The 22,026-nt window shown below is 38.4% G+C and overlaps 1 protein-coding gene across 4 annotated transcripts in view; it reads right to left on the reverse strand.

Moving 5' to 3' along the window:
• Positions 1-397: 397 nt before the first annotated feature.
• SLC24A2 (solute carrier family 24 member 2) overlaps positions 398-22,026 on the reverse strand; it is a 110,888-nt gene continuing 89,259 nt past the window's right edge. For all 4 annotated transcript variants that reach the window (XM_085213304.1, XM_085213305.1, XM_085213302.1 and 1 more), the window contains 4 exons: positions 17,148-17,276; positions 10,314-10,403; positions 9,728-9,894; positions 398-7,682 (listed from right to left, as the gene is read on the reverse strand). In XM_085213304.1, the coding sequence (XP_085069430.1) occupies positions 7,433-7,682; positions 9,728-9,894; positions 10,314-10,403; positions 17,148-17,276 (636 nt within the window). In that variant the 3' untranslated portion in view covers positions 398-7,432. The remainder of the gene's footprint in view (positions 7,683-9,727; positions 9,895-10,313; positions 10,404-17,147; positions 17,277-22,026) is intronic.

Genomic DNA, 22,026 nt, shown 5'->3' on the forward strand with positions numbered 1-22,026 from the left:
AGCAGTAAACAACAAGGTGTAAATCTGAAGAGCTGCTTTTAAAAGAACCTATGAAGAAACATGTCAGTGAAGAAATGTAGGGAAACTCAGCCCCAGTGGGGCAATAGGATGACAAACAAGCTTCAGGAAGTTGTTGTCTGGTAGATTCACGCTGGATTGTTAATGAAAAATTCTCATTTAACTAAATTTTAAGCTCACTCAAACACAAATGCCGTCCTTGTTCCGTGTACGCACAGCAGGTAGGACAGTGATATGGCAAGAGGCACTGAGTGAGGCTTTAACACTTACAATTAAGAGTAGCCACGCAGATCCTCATTCAGCAAGCAGTTAAAAAACCATTTTCACAGCCATGCTGGGTCCAAGAAAATTAAAACAGAAAATACTGAGCAAAGTGACAGACTGTCAAGCATTTTTATTATTATTTATTGTTGTTACTGTTATTCACACTTAGACAACTTAATTACTTAAAGTGATTTAGATGAAAAGCTGTATCAATATCATAAGGTTCACATATTTATGTGGAAAAAGTGTACACAACACAGTGAAACATTCTGTAGATGCAGTGAAGTAGGACAGTTGATAAAAGGGATTATTTCTGAGAGCCTATGTACAAATAAATATAGCTTTCATACTATGTACAAACTTATACTCACAGAGAATACAATGATTCAGAGATAAGCAAATTTCATACAGTGAGTAATGATCCATACACATAAACACAAGAGATAAACTGGAATTTTCTGGGGCTTGCTTAGACCAGCTTCCACGGTAGTAATTTTTTTTTATGATTGAAACAAGTAAGATGGGGGATATCAGGTTTTTATCACAGTAAGTTGAAAATGAGAGATGGGAAAGTATGAAAACTACAAATTGAAACAATCAAGCTAAAAAATCTGTATTACAAAAATAGCATCTGATTGTCAGTTATAGCATGCTATGGTTACTTTCACATGACAACACAGAGGCCTGATCTTTCCACCTCTAATGACAGAAAAAGTTCCCACTCACGGGAATCAATTCCCCAGAATCAGGACTGCAAAATTAGGACTGTGTAACAGAGATCTCGGTAATGGAAATGAACACAAAACCAAACAAATTCCTTTTGACATTACCTAAATTTGACAGGGGATTAAAAGAAGTGTTTGATTGGTTGGATAGCCTGACCATAAAATACTTACCTTTTTTTTTTCTAGAAAAGATGTGACAGGAATAACCTGGATTATATGCACTTTCTAAATTATGAGGGCCTTCCTTTACAGTGGTCTTGGTGAGACAATGTGTTGGAGTAATAGGAGGATTTAACTGTGTCCTTGGGCCTGACTCTGCGAGCATTGTATTCCTTTTTCTGGGGTGAACACGGACGGCAGGACTGAGCTCCTGCTGCAAAGGCAGTGTGCAGCATTTTGTACAGTCTCACAGGGAATCTCAAGAGTATGAGCAAACTCCCTCTGACTTACTCACAGCTCCACTAAGGCAAAACCAGATCCTGCTTTACTGTACATTTGTTTGATGGTATTTTACATCATACCTTAAACAAAGATGCGAAATGGATTCTTCACTTTAAAATTATCCCCTTATTTAGAAACCCAAAGCTAATTTTCTGGGCTCTTATGGCTTCTCTTTACATTAAGACAACTATGTGACATAAAATAAAAGTAAAAAAAAAAAGTAGTAAAGTGCAAGATCTTTAAAAACGCATACAAATTTCACCGTTTAGATTGGTTTTGTGTTTGATGAGGGGTGAATTTGCAATTAATCTACATGAATGTAAAGTTCACTTACCATTTTCTACTTACATCATTTCTTACTCAGTTCTTGTCCTTGGCCACTTATGGCTCATTTGGGAACGAGTGCCCAGCTGCGCATCTCTTCTAAATGTGCTCTAAGTGGTTACATGGCTTCTAGGTTGGGGCTGACTCATATCTGGCTGACCAGGAACAAGGGCTCAGGTGACTACATGGCTTCTGGAGAAGAGATGGCTTATGTCCAGCCAGGCTGGCTCACAGGCAAGGAGAAAACATGAGCTGCCTGCACACATCCAGGTGATGCCTGGATGAAATGAAAACCCACAACCACGAGCAACAGACAAAAGCCTGTGACCTGTTCCTGACAATTGGCAACACACAGCGGGTCCACATTACTTGTATGGGACTGTGATCCATATATGACTTCTGTATCCGATGGTACAATAACTTCAGGCTGGAAGTTAATCTACTCAGCCCAAAAAGAAATGACCAATATCTCAATAATGATATTCCCACAAATAGCAAGAAATCCAAGAAGAAACAATCTTAACATCGCCCAGGAGTGAAGCCCACATCTGCTGGACTCTGCTCCACACCTCTCAGTGCAAATTATCACAATTGGAAATGTGGAAATCGCCTTCTGCTGATGTATCTTCTGTTACAATTTGATGCAAGAACTGCATCAAACTTTTCAGGAAAGCAAGAATAAACTGCTCAAAGGAACTAACCATGCCTCTTTCTCAGTTAGTTGTGTCATTGTTATTTAGAAGAGGTAAAATGGTTTCCAAGAACAAAGGGAATGCCTTTTTTTCTCCTTTAATACAGCTCCCAGGACAAATCAGTGTGTTGTAGGACTGCATTTGTGAAATGCAGGATCCTAGGATAAAAACCTGTCTGTAACTGGCAGAAATAGTCTGGATTTCAATGGGCTGGTTGTTGGCGAAGGGATTATTTCTTTGTAATAGGTTAAACCCATTTGATACAGACACATATTTGATTCAGAACATAAGTTATATGGATCCTAAGATGCTATCTTAAGGAATTACTACTGAGAGGAGAATCATTAAAAAAAATGTATTTCTGCTCTTTCCCAAAATATGTAAAGAAATGAAAGACAACCAGAGAAATAATCCCTTAAAAAAACGCCCAAAAGGTACAAATATTTCTAAGCATCTATTTCTTATAGTACTTAGATTAACCACACATTTAATCTACCTCTTTGTGGACCTTCATATCCACACACAATGGTACCATGAGTGACAGTTACCATAAACTACTTCAGAGTAGCATAAGTGGAAATTACACTGCAGGTTCATTGCCAGTACAAACATCAAATGACAGTTAGATAAGTTTCTTTGTCACTCACTGTGCTTCATGTTTCACAAGGATTACTCAGACACCAGCATCTACTGAATAAATAGGCATAGGCATACAGGCACAGAGAGCCTGTCTGCAGTACATAAAAGCACTACTTCTCAGTAAAACAGACAGCTAAAAAATGCCCAGGCATTTGCTGAAAGATTTTTCCATGCTTATATGTAGCTCTTAAGACAATCATCTTCAGATAACACTTCTTACCACACTTCTATAGTATCTACCCTAATGGTTCTACAACAGTATCTTCTGCAAATGGAAGCTGGCTTTTTTTTTTTCTTTTACTGCAGGTGTATGTAAAACAGCACATTCTCACAGGACTTTAATGGTATTTTGCATTCTCTTCTTTAATTCCAATGAAGTCAGTGCTAAAAATGCACACAACAGGCTATAATCGGATTCATGACCTTACTTGTTACTGGAAATCCCTTCCAAAAATAATGTCCAACACCAACTGTGCTCAGGCGTAGTGATGCCATGGAGAGTTGGCTACTCATCCTGAAGCCTTATTGCGTATGCTTACCTTACTGTGCTGCCAACGTGGGACTGGCCAGAAAACACTAAGGAATAACAAGATTTTTATTTTAATGCCAATTTTGATATTGATAATACCTTTAAGCCTCAAGAGATTATGCAGACATTGGCTGAATAAATAAGCTCAGGCATATGAGTGCATCAGGCTTCCACATGGAGTAATGCAATGCAGGATTTAGGAACCAGTTCCCTAATAAAGTCATTCAGACCTTCTTCTGATTGAAAATAGCAATTTGATCTCTACGTGTACAATGCTGAGAAATGTTCACACGTCCAAGGGTGAAATGGTTATGGACAGTGGGAAACACCTTCTACTGGGAAAAGAGTGATGCCTGAGAGAAAAGGGTGAAGTAAAACTATGACAGTTCATCCCTTGGTAAATCTGCTCTCACTATGAAACACGGGTGTCCTAGCAACTGGAGTGCTCTGGGCATCCAGTGACTGCTGCAGCAGCTCTCAGCTTCCTGTTCAGCTCCTCACTTCATGGCTTTCAAATTCCTCCTGTATGGGAAAAAGAGTCTCCATTCTCCCTCTCTTTACCCTACCAGAACAGCTACTGCCTTATAACCAAAGACCACACAGTTATCCTGCAAGTTTGTTCCAGCAATTATACAACTGGCTTTCAGAGCCAGCCTCTCATGGAAGCACTGCAGACCTGAAATCCCCCCTATCTCTGGAGCTGAGTTGTTGAGACAGCAGTTATCCTGCTGCTTGAATAACGACCCACCCAGCAGATGCAAGGCAGTGGGAGCTGTGAGCTGTCTCCTTCCCAAGGGGAAGAAAATTACTTCCAATACCTTCCAAGATAAATGTGTTGATAGGGGTAAGCAGACAAAGACAGCGTCCTCCAGGAAAGAAATAGGTCAGTTATTTTAACAGTGTATGAATGCTACTATAGAATAGCAGACTTAGCCACACACAGTTATACCTCCAATCTGTAATCATGCCATCTTTGGAATTATATGCTCGCAGTGCACAGGGCTTTCAACCCTTACTCCTTACTCCCTGCCTGCCCTCAGTGGGGCAGCACTCTGCTGTTGGTGCCTGAGCTTTGCAGAGCACATCAGTGTGCTCTTACAGCTCCTATTAGGGGTTTTTCCTTTTCATTCCAGGGATTACATTGGGATGCCCATGTATGTGCAGGAGAAAAAACAAACAAACAAAGAAAACAAAGAAAAACAGAGTAATACACTGAACATAGATCAGATTCTTGGTATTTCTTGGTTTCTTGATCTAAAATGTAAACCACTGAATCTGAGTATTCTGTATATTGTAAGGGGCCACGTATATTCTGTATATTGTAAGGGGCCACGTACACTGCACAGACCCATCTCAATCCTGCACACGCTCTCGTAGGTCATACTGCCTTACTCTGCTCACCTGGTAAAGAATCACTTGGGTCACACCAAAGGCTGCCTTGAACACTGTCATCAGAAAGCATTTGGTGGTTCTCCTGGGGCAGGCTATACTGCAGAGTCAGCTTTGTTGCGACACTGGCTCCATTTGAGCTCAGAATTTGGGTCACGGATTTTCTTTTGCAGAACTGCTGCTCTTTTCAGCAGAGAGGACTGTAGGTATGTCTGCACCAATCTTCTCCTTATGTACACATATACACAGAAACAAATATTAAGAGGTCTGTAGCACTACGGTTAATACAGGTGAGGATTCTGGAGCAACAAAGGGTTTTAAATACAGTTCTTTGCTCCCAAGAAGATAAAAGCTTGCACCAAAATGCACTAAGAAGCAAGAGATGTTGCAAGTGTATGCTGAAGATCCAATGCTGCTTCTGAATGCAGTTAACTAGGACTTAATATCTTAGAATAAGACATGAGGAACAGACATTGTAACTCCTAGTTTTCTTGCTTTTGCTCAGTAGTATTTCACTTTTTTTTTCACAATATCTCACAATATTAATATTTCAATAGTTTTTAATATGTATTTCGTACTGTTTTCTCTACCATTGTGTTCTCTCAAGTCTTTACTCTTTAGCCAGCTACTGTTATATACAAACACATGTAATAGAAATACAGTAACAACAAAGGGATGAGTGAAAAGCAAACAGCAAGGAACACAGGCAGGAAAACATGATGACAGCATCAGAAAAAACAGACGAGACAAAATGTGCTGAGCCTTCTGTTACACAGCTGTGAGCATTTCAATGTCATTGTGAGCACAATACGAATACAGAACAATTCTGAAACAGGTCACAGATATATATTGAAATTTCATGAACTCTAACTGCAAAGAAAGACTTGAAGAAGGAAACACTGATTATCTGAAATAATTTCTTAACATCCGTTCCAGTTCTCCCATTTTTTAATCATCCAGGGAACATGAACACTGCATTGCTTTCTCTCTCCCTATTGTTATTATGATTATATATTTTGATCTAGCTTTGGACATTCTCCTCTCCTCTCAGGATTTCAGTAAAAGAATATTGCATTTTCACTCCTTCCCAGGCTTCTTTGGACATTTACACTTCCAGCAATAATGAAGAATTTTCATGTAGGTTTCCTGCAGTTCCACTATATTTAAACTATTTTTTCATACCTAGTATAAGGATTTTATGAACTGCCTCAGCTCTGTACAGCAGCTGAGTATTTCTTCCAATAACGACTATCTGTAGCTGTGAAGGTCTTTACACTTCAAGTAGTGGAGAAAGATAACTTGTAAAGCATATATCCACCTCAGCAATTAGGCTGCCATTTTATAACTATCTTTATTTTCTGTATGAAATACTATGCATAAGCAAATTAGCCTTTTACTTCTGGCATCAAAAGGCAAACTCATCATGGTAACAGCATCTGAAAGCCATTGGTACTGTTGGTAGTATTGCTGCGTTAGAAAAAAATGCTGTGTTCACATATCAGTTGTATCATCTCTTTGCATGCTGCATTGATATTAGAGAAAACAGCAAATCCCCAGACAGAAATCCCCAGACAGGCCTTGCCTGTGAATAGAGTGAAAATCTGCATCAGTCACATACTGGCCAGCCAACACAGTCCCTTCAGTGCTAGCACTGGGGTTTCAGCAGTCTGAAGAGCTTTGCAAGATGTAATAAATCATCACTGACATCCTGCTGATGGCCTTTGTAGTCCTGTGATGCAGAGGATCAAACCACTGGTAACTCCCTGGCTCTGCTGAAATCACAACATGTTAGTCCACTTCAACGAAGAGACATGCAAGATCTTCCCTCCCTGCAACTCATGCACTCAGCAAATGCTTTCCACTCAGCAGCATCAGGAGATCAACAGATAAATCCCATACCATGGTGTGTGGGAGGTGGTGCCTCCCCAAAGTCAGTATTAGCATTCCCCTTTAGAAGATTATATCTTAAAGAAATGAGCACTCTGTATATCTGTGTTCTATGACAGAGAAAAAGAAGTCTGTGGACGTGTACCATAGGCATTGGAGAAAGAGTAGCTTTCACCCTTTCAGTGCATGTGCAGCATCCCCAGTGCTGAGTGGTGAGGTTGCTCTGCAGCCAGCGAAGAACACCTCGGCACAGCTGGCCTCAGCTCCATGTGCAAGCGCACTGCTCTGCAGCAATCAGTCTTTACTCCAAGTTCCTCTTTGTCTATCATTTTCTTTCTTTCTCTCTTTTAAAACTGAAGGGTAGGGTAAGAGGTTTACAATTTTTCCATCGTGGCTTTTTTTTTTCTTTTTTTTTTCTTTTTTTTTCTTTTTTTTTTTCCTTTTTTTTTTTTCCCATTTCATTTTTATATATATACACTGAATAAATATCTATATCTTTGTTTCTCAGGAATCAGCACTTTCCACTAGATGGAGACAGGACACTGGATCACTTTGTCCTCCAGGAGGACGCTGACAATCAGGAACACGAAATAAAGCCCAAACATGAGAAAGCCCAGGAATTTATTCATCCTCCACTTGCAGAAAGCGATGGAGAGGATGACAAAGAGCAGCATGATGAAGAGGAGGACGATCGCACAGAACAGACCATTGCTGCTGACGGTCACTGGGGAAAAGTTGTTAATCACAGCATACAGGAGCCACGGGAGAGGAAGGCTGTTAAAAAGAAAAAAAAAATAAGAAAAAAAATAGAGAAATTGGAAACAGAGATCTAGAAAAGGGAAAGTTTCTGGAGGGACTTCAAATTTCAACCGAAAGCTTCGTGTATAAAATGAGGCACGAAATTTTCCAATGTGTGCAAATATCTGATTTAACAACATGCTGGTGGTAGCATGGGATTCAGGCTCTCCACTCTCCTTCCACCATGACATTGGTGGATGGTATTTCCCCCAGCTGGCAGAAATCATTGAACATCTGCCTGTGAGCAGGGAGACTCTTTTGTTTGTCTCTGGACTTCACACCATCTGCACAAGAACCTACTTCCAGTGCCTTCCCAAAAGCCCACCAGCAAAAGGATTGCTCTCCTGATGTATTCTTCCCATAAAGAACCAGCACTCCACAAAACATTACCCACAAAATTCATCCCTTCAAAGTCATGAAGTCATTTACTATAAAACCTGCACAAAAATGTGAACTTCTACTGAACCTTAGCTTAATTTCTATTTCTGTGTTTACCGTCATTACATTCCTCATCTCTGATACCACAGAATGAGGCAACATCCCTCAGGAAGATGTCAAGCTGAAATAAATATTTAAGCCCAACTAGAGCTTAGCAGGCTTAGGATGCATGAAGAGAGATGTCAGAATCTCACAACATTCAAGCTTTGAATAAGCAGCTCAAGAGAGAATAATTCACTACAGCCTCAATGCTAACTAAACCAAACTGCAGCTACACTGTGCCATTTCAGTTGTTCAGGTGCTAAGTCTAGCAGACTGTGCTACAGGACAACAATATTTCTGCTGCTAGGGAGACTAAAATATATATTGCAGAAATGAAGTACTGCCGAAGAGAAAAGTTCTGCCATACACCCTACACACTCTAGATTGAAAAACTCTGTAATGCATAAGGTTTTCAAAAGTCTTGCAGGTCTGTTGCTAAAAGAATTTATTTCAAACCCTTCCTGCTTCTGGATTAATAGAAAGAAAGATGGCTCATTTTTTATGCAGTGTCCAAAGATACTGCATTAGCTAAGAAATAGAGTAAAAAAGCTGTTTCCTTGAACTTTGGGATCTCATTTAGTATACCAGTGCAGCTGCTCGTATATTTTCAGCAGCTCACACCTATACTGTTCTTCTGACTGGACTTCAACTACAAAGAGGCCTGCTCTTCTGCAAGAAACAGCCAAAGATGGAAAAATAGAGCATGGACATGGTTCTCAGTGCCTCTACCTATGCTGAAGATGGGAAAGAATGCAGACAGTTCTGTTTTTACATCTCACACATAATTTTGAAATACCAAGGCACAGATTACAACATGGGACGGACCAGGACTAGTTTGATTTCAGTGGATCAAATAAGACCTTGAATCCCAACTACATGCCTTACATCCCTTCCCTAGGGCTGCTGTGAAATAGTAAACAGAGCATTTCCACAGAATTCTACATTGGTTCACATTGTTAGAGCTATACAAAAGCACCTTTGCATTAAAGAGAATTTTTGCAATTGTTTATAATTTGGAATTTGTCAGATATATAAAAAAATCACAAAAATAAAATAACAATAACAAATAAAAAACAACAGCTCGTGAAAGCTACACAAGACATTGATGTCTATTTGTTTTTAACAATGCACTGAATACTGCAAAGACAATGAATTATTTGATCAGTGATTATAAAGAAAGCCCGAGCAAAGTTCAATGCATAGTAACTCAAGAGAATGACCTGACAAAAGCATAAAAATATTCAAAAATTCCTTCTTGGAACAAAGCCTTTGAATTTCTTTAAGTGTAATTTACTTGCCTGGGCAGTTCTGCACTGAGTAAAAGAGTCAATCAGGCAACAAGTTTGTAGCAAGTCCATCATTCAAGTGTCTGTAGACTTCTGAACACTTAAAATTATAACATCCATTGCTTGTTTTCATCACTTAATTTTTCAAACATCAATAGCAGAAAACTGTTGCTGGTAATGCCTTCACAAATCTAAGGCAACAATGCTAAGAACAAAAAAGTTTTTAATACACAGCTTTGTTGCTATAGGACTTACCCCACTGTGATGTCAAATATGTTGCTTCCAACAGAACTGGATACAGCCATGTCCCCCAGACCTTTGCGTGCTACAATAACACTGGTAATAAGGTCAGGAATGGATGTGCCAGCAGCTAAAATAGTCAAGCCCATGATTTCTTCACTAATACCAATGGTTTCTCCAACCTAAAAAGGTTTGAGCAAAAACAGAAAAAAAATACATGAGTTGCAGTCCTGTGGTGGAGAAATGCTTTCTGCTGTAAAGCTGCTTAATAAGGAGTATTATCCTGGAGCTTCCTGACTGTCTTGGAGAATGCAGTCAGGATTGGAGAATTACTGTTTTCACGGAAAATCAGTAGGCATTGACAAGCAGCTGCTGATGGCTCAGATGTTACCAGAGTGATCAAATCCTGTGGTCAGGACAATCACAGCTCTCTCAACTACTTTCCATTTACTGAGTACTGATTTACTTCATCCACTGTTGCAGCTCCTGAAACAGGGGATTTCTCAGCATGAGAGACACAATGGACTCTGATTCTAAGTGGTTTCTCACAGTGCAGAACACAATGCAGGACCTGTATTTTGTACAAGTATCACCCTCTTACCTGATGCGCCCACCAGACCATCAAGTAAGAAAAAAATGCAATCCAACTGATTGAGCCAAAAAACGTGATAGGAAAAAATTTTCTTGACCTCTGCAAAAGAAACAAAGACAAACAGTAAACATCTATGTTGAAGGCTGTTTTGCTGAATTCTTATTTATTCTCTAAGTGACCTCTTATTTCTTCTGATCACCTGTTCTATCTTTTCTGATCAGCATCATATCATCAAGATAAAAGTCAAGAGCATTAAGAAACTGATTTTCCTCACTGCTGTGTGTTTACCTGTGCCTCATTCTTGTACTGGCTTCTGCTATAAAGTAGTCTATGACAAGATTCATCTCTGAACAACAGCTTTCATAACAAATGGCAGGTTTTCTGTTGTCTATTTCTATCACATGCTGTTACACTACAACTTGCCAGTGTTGAGCTGAATGAAGATTTAGAATCTAAATTTATTAGTAACTTCATGCCTATTGGCAAAGAATATTTTCAAATGTACAAGTATGCATACATTTCATTCACATATTAATAGCTTTCTGCAACATCACTCGCAGTCACTATAATAAATGTCATATGGTGGTTAGAAAAATACATATCCAAAATTTATTGGGATATTAACCTTTCTTGGGAAAACAGCCCATTTTCTCAATTAGAAAAGAAGATACATTAAGGATACATTTACAGAACTTAGCTTTGTGGAGAAGTTTGTTGTAAAAAATTATAAAACGCACCCCCTAAAATCCCCCATTGAATTCCAAGATCTGCATCACACCAGAGAAACCTCATTTTCATTTTCTATGTCTCCTTTACTAATATTAAACTTTGAATAAATAGTATAATTGCAGCTAACTAATAGGCTATATTCAGATTAATGATTTATTTTGGTTTTTGTTCTTTCCAGTCTTCTGCATCATTCATTTCCCACTGGCTTGCTAGATTTATGTAACAAAAAGTGATAACTACTATAAGAAGTAAACGTGACTGCATTTAAGCAGCAGATTATCATTGTATAAGTCAAATTACTATTTAAAATGAAATTTATACCGTTACTGAACGCTACCAATTTTGAAAGAAACCAATTCTTTATGGACATTCACCAGCTGAAGAAAGATCTTTACTGCAGATTTCTGACGTGCTGTTAGCAGAGTCCTACAGATTTACCTCAGTAACTAGTGGGACTGCCAGACAAGGTCAGTTATACCAACCTAACCACCTGTTTGAGCTGCTTCTAGACCCTATGCAACCTCCTCCCATTTTGCTCTTGTTCCACTTCTTGCTGTGCATATGGGCCTTTTATGGAAGTGCACCTTGCCTGCAGCACCACCAGGCCCTGCTGGGCCCTATAGGATCTTCCTGGCTATTCTGGGAACAGACAGGACTGAAAAAATTTCCATCAACACAACTTCTGCAGGGAAAATGTGTTGTGAATCTTTGGCAGCTCAACTCTCTCAAACTGTGACAAAGCAAGGGATGCTATACACACCCACTGAAAGGACAGGTAAGACATCTAGATCAGCTTTACAGCAGGTGCACTTATGGGTTGTACTGTAGAACACTTCCTCACTCCCTGTAGTACTTCTCATAAAGCTAAGTGTCCTCCTGAAAAGTGGGTTGCAAACACTGACTGGCACATCTAAAACAATCCTGTAATTGAATATTCACAGCAACATTAATGATAAAAATTTAGCAATGCTTTCCATTCCAATACATAAACAAGAAACTGAACTTCAGCTAGAGTAAGAAAATCATTCCAGCAAACTGTTTTAAATGAATTGTGTTTAAATACAGGGATAAATAACCACAACAGCACCTGAAAACGTATTTTTAATATACATTTCACTATTGTCACAAGCACCGTTTCTAATCCAAATAACTTTGGTTAACCTGCTTCTTAACTCTTTATGGAGCAGACAGAGTGACTTTTTTAAACAGAATTCTGAACTTCTATTAATTTAGAAAATCTGGCAATGAACTAAATTCCAGTGTTTAAACTTATTCAGAAATCATATGCCTTTTTGATTCTAAAAATCAAATTTTTAAATGCACTAGGACACTAAGAACCTTGGTCTGAGAAGGAACGCATATTTAAAGGAAAAAGAGGACAGCCAAAAGAGCAATCTGACATCAGAGAAAGAAGAATCAAGTCCAGAAGGGATAAACAAATCTAAACAGCATTTTCATTTTTTAAATTTCAAGGCTAGTAGATCTTTTTTCAGCACTGCTAGCAGTCAAGTCTTTCAACATGCAACATTTTTTTATCTTCCATGTAAAAATGGGAATTTTTTTGCAGTACATGTGGTGAATGAGTAGGTAACTCTCTTGCAGCTGGTCACAAAATAAGAGAACATCATAGCAGGGGAAATTCAGTGATCCCTACACAGCACTCCAGAAATAAGCACACACTCTGGCTTACGCAAATCCAATACAGCAATAGCTGTACTGGCCAGTAATAGCTATTGGCCTAATGAGAGTATGGGATTATATATACCAAGCTCTTGCAAAATAACTGGGCATTGCAAGAATCACATATCTGCATAACGTGGAAAACTGGTTGCCTAAAGATTGTCAGCTTGTGTACTAACTAACTTTGCAGCTTGTGTATTCCCAGTCTCAATCCTCCCCCAGTAAAATTAACTGATGGGCAGCTGTTCAAGATTATGAGTATTCTGATAGACTTAACAGTTTCATTACCTACTTTAAAAAGAGGGATGTTTGAACTCAAAAGGGGCAAAATTTGAAACCTGTGCATCCTTTAAGTAATGAAATCAAGGATGGATGTCATAAATGCTGCTACATAATTTGCATATAGAGGAAGTTTTTAAAAGAAGAAATAAGAGTGCAATCTTCCTCTTTTTTTTTTTTTTTTCTTGATGATAGATTTTTCTTCTAGAGTAAAATAACACCCAAGCCTGTTTTATAACTACTGACAGTGTTCTTTTGAGATATATCTTTTTGTATCTCCCTACCTCTTTACAATATATAGGGCTGGTAATTCCAAGTATTTTCCTAAAGAATTAGTCAGAGAAAACAGAGAGGAGCACTTCTGTCCACCTTTTTTTTCTGGTAGCATTGTGATGGTTGCCTTACAAAGAGAGAGAATCCTGTTTATTACCAATTGGTTTTGTTGTGGTCATGGTAACAGACAAAGGAGAAGAGCCATGGTTGATTCAGTTTGTATGCTATTTTCTTTTAACAAAAGAGAAAGAACTTCATAGCTTTGCTGTAAATTGGTTGGTTTGGTACTTTTCCTGTCTATTATATGTAACTTAAAGGACATTTTTCTTGTTATATTTCTGTATTGAATTCATGTTAGTCTCTGAAAAACAGGTCCTGACAACAAGTGGCAAGAATGATGAAAGTATGATAAAAAGTGAAGATTTTTCTTCTAAGAGATGTTCCTAAAAGATAGTGAGTCCTCAGTAATTTGCAAAGTATCTGTCTTCATTTCAGACATTATTACCAATATCTTTACTTTAACCTGAATGAACTATGTGTTTACCTCATGCATAAATTTATCCTTATTGCAAGCTTTGATTTTCCTTCCATACTTGACAGTGCTTAAATCTGATTACTCAGAACCTGTTCCTGTAACTGGATCTGTGGAGGAACATCTTGTCCTTGTCCCCTTGGTAACAGTACATCTCTGTGTGGCAACGAGAGTTCATGTAAATTCCTGGCTGTGATGGGAATTTGCAAAGATACAATGAACCATATGGGTCAAGTGACAAGAGATAGCCTGTAACAGAATCATAGAATCATAGAATGTCTTGGGTTGGAAGGGACCTCAAGGATCCCACAGGCAGGGCCACAAATCTCCAGATCTGACACTAGATAAGGTTGCCCAGGGTCCCATCCAACCTGGCCTTGAACACCTCCAGGGACAGAGCACCCACAGCTGGGCAGCCTGTTCCAGCACCTCACCACTCACTCTGTAAAGAACTTTTCCCCTGACAGTCCCCCTGAAAGTCGATTCCCCTCCTGTTTATAATCCTCTTTTAAATACTGGAAGGCTCCAATAAGGTCTCCTCACATCCTTCTCTTCTCCAGGCTGAACAAGCCCAACTTCCTCATCTTGTCTTCATAGAGGATGTGCTCCAGACCTCTGATCATCCTCATGGCTCTCCTCTGGACCCTTTCCAACATCTCTGCATCTTTCTTGCATTGGAGCCCCAGATCTGGGCACTGTGCTCCAGATGGGGCGTCACGAGGGCAGAGCAGAGAGGGGCAATCACCTCCCTGCCCCTGCTGGGCACCCCACTTCTGATGCAGCCCAGAATACCATTGGTTTTCCGAGCTGCAAGAGCATACTGCTGGCTCATGAAGGGATAGATAGCTCAGTACTAATATAACAAATGAGATGGTGCTCAATATCCGCCACTGGACCAGTGGGTCACTTTGGTCATGTCATCATCCTTTCAATGTTTCAATATCCCTAACTGTACAAGATGGACAGTCACATAGAGTGTCTTCTATGTGACTGTCCACATAGAGTCACTGGAAAGATGTGTTATTAGTACAGGAGAAAGATTCAATTGCTTTTTAAAACACCTGAATCACACAACCAAATAATTCCCCAGAGGCACACCTACTTCTGCCAGTAAAATTGTTGGTGTTACAGTGAGGCTTTTTGTGTATACTTGCATTACGTGAACAGATATGATCAAGGCACTAAACGTACATTTAAGCAGGTCAGCTGAGGAGTTAGTTGAACTATTACATAATCCACTCTAGGTATACATAAATCTGCACATCTGCATGACAGAGCATAACAGGGCAGTTAAGTTCTTGATAAACGAAACAATTTTTTTACAGCTTCTGGGTTTTAAGGTGAGAATTACAGCTTGGTCTAATACTAGTAAATGCAATCAACCCTTCTTCACCAAGTGGAGATAAAATATATTTTAGAAAAGAAACTCTACGAGGAAAGAAGAATTCATTTTTGAAAAGTGGACACCCACCAAGGATGTGCAAAGCTCCATATGGTCTCTCAAAGCAGTGTTTATCAGACTAGTGCTCATTTTGTACAACCACATGCTAATTTGAGCATTCTGATGCAGATTTTGGATTTCTGACTAAAATTACCACACTTGCAAATTGAGCCCCTGACAGTAGGCCTACCTGCAAAATCTATTTAAATATTGTTTTATTGTTTTAACTTTGCCTCACAGGTTTCATGGAAACTTGTTTTCTGATGCACATGCTGAGCTGTGAAATTGTGTTTCCTTTTTGTTAGGAAGGGAGGAGAGGGGATGGCACACAGGCATCTGTGAGAATATTTTAGAGACAAACACTCTAATGAAGCATCCTTGAAAAGTTAGACAGCTGGGCACGGAGAGTTTATGCAACCATCTGGTTAATTCTTTAACAGTAATGTTCAAAGAACGCAGCTTATTTTACTGATGTAGCCTGTTACCTCTTTTGCTATTACAACATGTAATTACAATCCACATTTGTCTTGCTTCTGTATAAAAGCCTGCACCTCTCATTGAATTAATTTTTAAAATATTGTTGCTCATTGACATAGCTAGCATATAAACCGTACTTAATTTTTATGTTACAGGAGGTTATTTTAGTTGCAGAATGTCAGCATGCTCTGCTGTGAGCAGTACGAGTGTAAATATTCACGGATTACACACAAGCTGCACACAAGTTCATGAGATATTTGCTTTCCAAAACTATTGTTGTAACAACTATTCTGATTTGTACTGTATAGAATAATAAATATGTCTACATGTTCAAAGAGAAGAAACAAAATTCATATAAAAGGTGGGCATAAGAAAAGAAAGAAACAATCTAGAAATTCATTCAGTATGTTTTTCTGTGTTACCAAACAAAAAGACTTTGCCAGAGTTATTTGAAAACACGAAGAAAATAAAGCTTGAAGATTGGATGGGAAAATGTCAATTTGTATCCTTTGAGAAACCTTTATCTAAAAACAAATCAGAGGTTCTCTTTTAGCTTTTTTTCTTGTACTGAATCGAAGTATTCGAGTGTGTGGGATGGGAAATACGATAAGGAAGAAGAAAGAATTCAGAGTGTTGATTTATAACCTTTTATGCTGTATATTGTTCTCTTGCAGCACTTTAAAATCTATTTTTGATCCAGAAAGGAAGGGAGATTAAATCACTACAAAAAGACTTTTCCATCTATTTTTTTTTCCTGTTCTCTTCTTTCTGTGAGTCTTGGTATTATATGGATAGGAGAATGTAAGAGTGGTAAGACTTGTCAGCTTGTCATTTTACGTATATTTCTATTAGGAAGCAGTCTCACATGACTTCAAGTCAGGTTGGGGATAAAACTAAAAAGTGTTTTAAACATGGAAAGACTTTGGATCTTGTTCTAGCTTGAAAATTAAAAGATGAGTAGAACACAGAGGTCTAGCATACATTTAGGAACAATGCATATTTTGATAGGAGAACTACAGGGAAAATCTAAAATCTTTCCAGTCTCCCTCTTTAGGACACTGAAGATGGACAGAATTCCTCAGTACTGATGTAATTTTCAGCAGAGATCTAGAAATGCATGTGTGAAGGCCCCGAAGAAATGTTCAGAGCTTTCATTTTTTTCATAAAATATTAATGGTAAGAATGGCAATTTTTATGGAGCTATTACTAACTAGTTGCCCATAAGCACTGATATATAGATCTGAAGATTAATGATGTTGCCTCCTCAAATAAATGATTATACTAAACCACTATTTATATTTAAAAAAAAAAAAGAAAAAAAAGTCCTCACTTTCTTTCTGGAGTCCAGTTTCTTTCTGGAGACATTCAGGCATTTAGCTTGAAAACCCCCCAGCTACACACTACAACCCAACTTGTAACAGCAGGTACTCACAGGATTTCTGACATCCGGGAGGGAAACCCACAAAGGGAAAACAATAGGCAGTACAAGAAGGTAGGTGAGCTGCTTGCGTGGGGTGTCAGGCCAGGCCAGGCTGAGCGGCTGGTCCTCATCCTCTTCATTCTGTACAAAAAAATGCAGGGTGCAGAATATGTAAACAGCTAAATGAGGCTAAGGACTGCTTAAAGGGAGTCTTTAGGATTGCATTGTATTTCAGTAAGAACACGTGAGCTGAAGACATCAAATCAGCACTGCTCATAACAACATCACGTAGGACATAGTAGTTTTGGCAAGACTACATGCTACCCTTCAGAATAGGCTGCCCAAGGATGTCGGATTGTGGCTCTGCTGACAGTGATGCTGGTCCCTTGGGATCCATGCAGTACTGTTGCACCTTCTCCCTGGAAGGGAATTTTACTCTTCTTGTGCCTCTGAAATACCTCTGTGTTCCCACAGGATTCCCCTGGGATGTGGGCTTGTCTAACCAAGGATTAGACAAAACTGGTCTGCACAGTCCCAAGCCTGGCCACATAGATAGATAGATACATAAATATATGTGTAGTGGTATACAAACACAGATATACAAATAAATGCAAAGATATATGCATTATAAGCATGCAAGTTAACTATATATATGTGCATATATATATATATGCATATATATTGCTTTTTAAGCTCCTATGAGCTCTTTCCCTGGTGTTGTTTTGTCTGTTTTGTTGGCCTCTGCCAACAAAATAGAGTCCTTTAGACTGCCACAGAAAGAAAGCAAGGAAAGAATGATTCTGCCTTTTGGATTTATGAAGAAAAATAATCTTTCAGCTTTTATCACAGGTAGATAAAATCTCCAGAATTGCACGTGTATTATTCCACAGAAAAAGGCAGGAGGAAAAAAATGGCCTAAATGGGCCTTTCAGACATGTGTGTGTAATGCAGGTCCTATTTAGACTGTGGAAAGATTTTCTAAGAGTATTCCATGAAAACTAAAGAAGTCAGAAAAAGAGTAGCATGAGGAATGAGCACACCTCAGACGCGATGTGCACATCTACAGGACTATGATCTTACTGGAGTCACGGAGCCATAGTGGGATGGCTTCCATGGCTAGTGTTGTAAATTATTCAACAAATAATTGCTGAATACTCTTCAGCTCCTCAGTTGTTCTTTCATGGAGCAGTATGACTCTGTGACAGACCTGACACCGACAGATTGAGGTAAGCTCCAGTTTTTCTTCTGACACATCAGTGGACTGCAACTACTTTATAGATTATGTATTGATGTCAACAGAATACTGTGTTTTGTTAACACCTACATTTTGTGAAACTCGATATACATGATTGTAAGACAACAGTCAAGTGACTAGGTCATAATTGCTATTGTCATCAAAAGATTAGGAAAAAAACATGCAGACAAAATGTGTAACAGCCCACACGGCACTAAAATGGCTCCTGAACAGCTTAAGAGGCTAGCCTTTGCCTCCAGCTTTTAGCTTTTTACCAAAACCAGCAGATGACTTTTACATCACAGACGTAACTTACTGAATTCTGACCTTTGGAGGACTGTGTTAGTGCAAGAGTTCATGGGTTTACTTCTCCATAAATTAAGCCATTCTTTTTCCATTCTGGTAGATGCTGCTGAGATGGGAAAATCAAACTGAGCTAGATGCTCAGCATTGAAATTTGATGACTGAGGTAAAATTTCAGCATAAAAGGACCAACAAAGTGTCGCCTAGGTAACCTTTTCTGAGTGGCATGTATATAATTCAATGAGCCAAATTAGCAGGAATAAAGCTCCATAACCAATTACTTTATAAAAGAGTACTGAATGACAAAATACTTTCTGAATTGTTGAATTTATAAATTAGCCGTGATTAACAAGTATATTTAATCATAACAATATCTTTACATTAGTTGGAGTTTGTACACAAATCTGCACCATGTTCATGCAACAGTACTTCAGCACTTGTCCTACACAACGGTAGTACGAACAACAGCCGCAAAGCAGCACAAAGAATTATGTCTGGAGGTCTGTCAGCCGTTTGTCCTGTTTAAGACCTTTCACTTTCAGGTTGTACTCTTCCATTTTCCCAGGGCAACTACAACTCAAAATCTAAGTCCAAATTCAAACTCAGAGTGGAGGAGGGCAAAAACATTTTCCCTACTACTGTAATTACTGTAACTGCAAGATACGTTACTGGTGCCTAGAGACTGCATCTCCACTTCCTTTTCCATAAAACAGAGTCAACAATTCATAGAATCATAAAATCAAGGAATTGCTCAGGTTGGAAAAGACCTTAAAGATCATCAAGTCCAACCACAGCCTAACCATACTACCTTAACTCTAAATCCTTTGCTAAATATCACAACCCTCCACTAAATTTTGTTTTCAAATGCTGACCTTCCAAAAATCAGTGGAAGTATGTCAAACACAGCTGTAAGTATAGCTTTGTATGGACTTCAAAACAATGCTGAGCCATCCACTGAAGTGAAGAAATGAAAGAGAAATAATTTTCACAGTACAAAGCTGTGTGGATGTCTCTGGACTAAGCAGCAGTGATACAGAATGACTTAGAATGGATTTATGATAAATATTGCTTGCTCTATCTGTGGTTTCAGCCTATTGGTAATATACTGAATATACCGAATATGCATAGACAAGGTAGGAACTAATACCGAAACCACATTTTTATCACTTTTAGATGGTATGACAAAAACTCAACACTTAGAATATTATGTACAATTCCCTTCTTCAATGCTAAGAAGACAAACATAATGATAATATGATATACATTGTGGAATTCAGCTATCTACAAATGGATATGCTGTCATTTTGGATGCCTTCTAGCATTCCACTTGACCTCCAGATGCTCAATCAGAAGCTTAGAATATTCTGCTAGTTTACAATGTACCTGCCACCACTTTGCAAGAATCTCTGTTTCTCCAGACCAGCTCAGGTGGTGTTAGCTATTTCTATGTAGGCAAATAAACCCTACCCTAAAACTCACTCCCTTGGTATTAATACTGCAGCTACATAAAGTTTAAAGATACTGCAGTGACTATATGGGAAAGTTGCATTAGTTGACCTTATGAACTCTGAAATTATTCAACTGGGTAGACAAAGTTGCATTTTAACCTAAATTTAACTGCTGTCACAAAAAACACAGATCATACTATAGTGAACTAAAACCTGAAGCGCTATGAACAATCACAGCTCTCCCACATCTCCAAGTTCATTCTGGTATCTGTAAGGATGATCTGGAATATGCAAATAAACATGCAGTTTTATCCTTACATGTAAATATATGAGTTTATTTGTATTACAAATCACAAGAATTCTAAGTCTTCTAGGTAGTCATTAAACATATTAATTCTTGAAGAAACAACAGGCAATAGTTTCAGTCTCTCTTAATCAGTATGATCACCTGAAACCCTTTCCCCAAGCTACGTTTAATGGTTGATTTCTGGTAGATAGCACATGCCTTGGAGGAAACAGAAGATAAAGTAATGCAAAATTTCTGGGTTTTGATGATATAGTAACAGCGACTGGACTAGGACAACAGAAATAGCCAAGAGCCCATTGTGGTCAGCACCTTGCTTCTGGCAATAGCCACACATGGGCACTCAAAGAAGAAGTACTGGATTGTGTGGTATATCTTCATCTGCCACAAATTAAAAGCCTAGCAAAAAAATGCATTTGATCTTCATTTACAATAGTTATTAGTGCGCTTCCATGAACTTCTCATTAGCTGTCATAATTCTTTCCAGCTTTTGTTTACTGCATCCTAGTTTTTTCCTGCTGAGCTTGGAACTTCGTCAACACTTCTGTGCTTAATATCACATGTATACTCATGCCTAGATGAGATGGATATGGTACCCTAGTAAGAATTAATCAATAGCTACCAAATTAATTCTCTAATGGGCAAACACTCCCCTTGCATATCCTACTATGGTTAGTGGAGCATATATGTAAATAACCAAAAAATAAATTTCTGATTCCCTGTTTTGAAGAAATGAAGCAGGAAGTGTGATTCTGTTAAGTGTTATTTTTCAATATCTGTAACAAATATTCTTTCAACATTTCTTTCTAAATGAACAATACATATTCATAATCTTATTCTTGCTACTTCAGTTTTAATTCTAACTCATAATAAACAGTGAAAAAGGCACCAAATCTCCTAAGCTTCCATCTTTCACACTTTCTTCAACCAAGAATATCATCTAAAACTTGTCTGTAGTCCCACAGATGAAATCTTATAGGTTTGCTCAGGACTGATCTGATGACTTCTGCCAATCCCCCCAAAAATTCTTTCCAAAGATAGGAAGATATAACATGTTTCACTTTATACAAGCAACACAAACATATGGAGACCATTTGTTTGTAAACAACAGCTTGTAGCAACCTCCATCTACTGAAGTCACAGTGTAAGACATTGTTTCCTGCAAACATCAGAAAATTATTTTCTTGGATGCTCACACTCAAAATTTATCATCTTACTAAAAATAGTTGCTTATCTGGAACAACACCAAACTGCATTTTTATATGTATTTTTAACTGGTTGTAGTAGAACATGAAAAATGAGTAAAATGAACCACTCAAACTTATCTGAAATCCTGAATCTGCTGCTGTTTACCAATTAGCTCATGTCTTACAAAAGATAGAGCATTTGAATTACAGACACTATATTCTGGGGGTTAGTTTCTTAGATCAACTCAGCTGAAGAGCTTAGCCATAAATTCTCCTGGTTGTACATTTACTGCACATTTTGATATCCAATATCATTAATCAGTAAACAAATAGCATCAGGAATCCAATAGAAAGGAGACAAAGATTTCAACTTCCTTGTGCACGTATAGATGCAGTACCACCTAAACAAATGCAA

This window comes from Meleagris gallopavo, chromosome Z (genome assembly GCF_905368555.1).
Source record: "Meleagris gallopavo chromosome Z, MGAL_WU_HG_1.1, whole genome shotgun sequence".
Classification (NCBI taxonomy): Eukaryota; Metazoa; Chordata; class Aves; order Galliformes; family Phasianidae; genus Meleagris; species Meleagris gallopavo.